Raw genomic sequence first — 405 nt, 5'->3', positions numbered from 1 at the left:
TGGCACCCCGGGCCCCCGCCTGCAGCCCCCTTGTGCCCCCCGGGCTAGCCTCACCTCTGCCCTCTCCCTCCAGCCTGGCACTACACAGGCATCTGCGGGGGCTTTGCCTTCATCCTCATCCAGCTGGTGCTGATCACCGCCTTCGCGCACACCTGGAACAAGAACTGGTGAGTGCCGGGGTGCTGGGCAGGCGCCTGCCTGCTGCTGGCTCTCACCCACTCTTCCGGCAGGCTGACGGGCGCTGCGCAGGACAAGCGCTGGTACCTGGCCGTGCTGCTGGCCACGGCCGCCTTCTACACCCTCGCCTCCGCTGCCTTCTCCTTCCTCTACAAGTACTACACCCACCCGGCCGCCTGCCACCTCAACAAGGCGCTGCTCACTGTCAACGGCAGCCTCTGCCGCCTC

At 67.9% G+C, this 405-nt stretch overlaps 1 protein-coding gene across 1 annotated transcript in view; it reads left to right on the top strand.

Annotated features, from left to right (window-relative positions):
* SERINC4 (serine incorporator 4) overlaps positions 1 to 405 on the top strand; it is a 7,413-nt gene that overhangs the window by 4,713 nt on the left and 2,295 nt on the right. The window contains exons 6-7 of the mRNA XM_035893982.1: positions 74 to 167; positions 231 to 400. Of these exons, the coding sequence (XP_035749875.1) occupies positions 74 to 167; positions 231 to 400 (264 nt within the window). The remainder of the gene's footprint in view (positions 1 to 73; positions 168 to 230; positions 401 to 405) is intronic.

Source organism: Egretta garzetta, unplaced genomic scaffold (genome assembly GCF_000687185.1).
Source record: "Egretta garzetta isolate BGI_Z169 unplaced genomic scaffold, ASM68718v1 scaffold975, whole genome shotgun sequence".
Lineage (NCBI taxonomy): Eukaryota > Metazoa > Chordata > Aves > Pelecaniformes > Ardeidae > Egretta > Egretta garzetta.
Note: the sequence above shows the minus strand (reverse complement) of the source record. Positions and strands in the feature narration are given on the sequence as shown.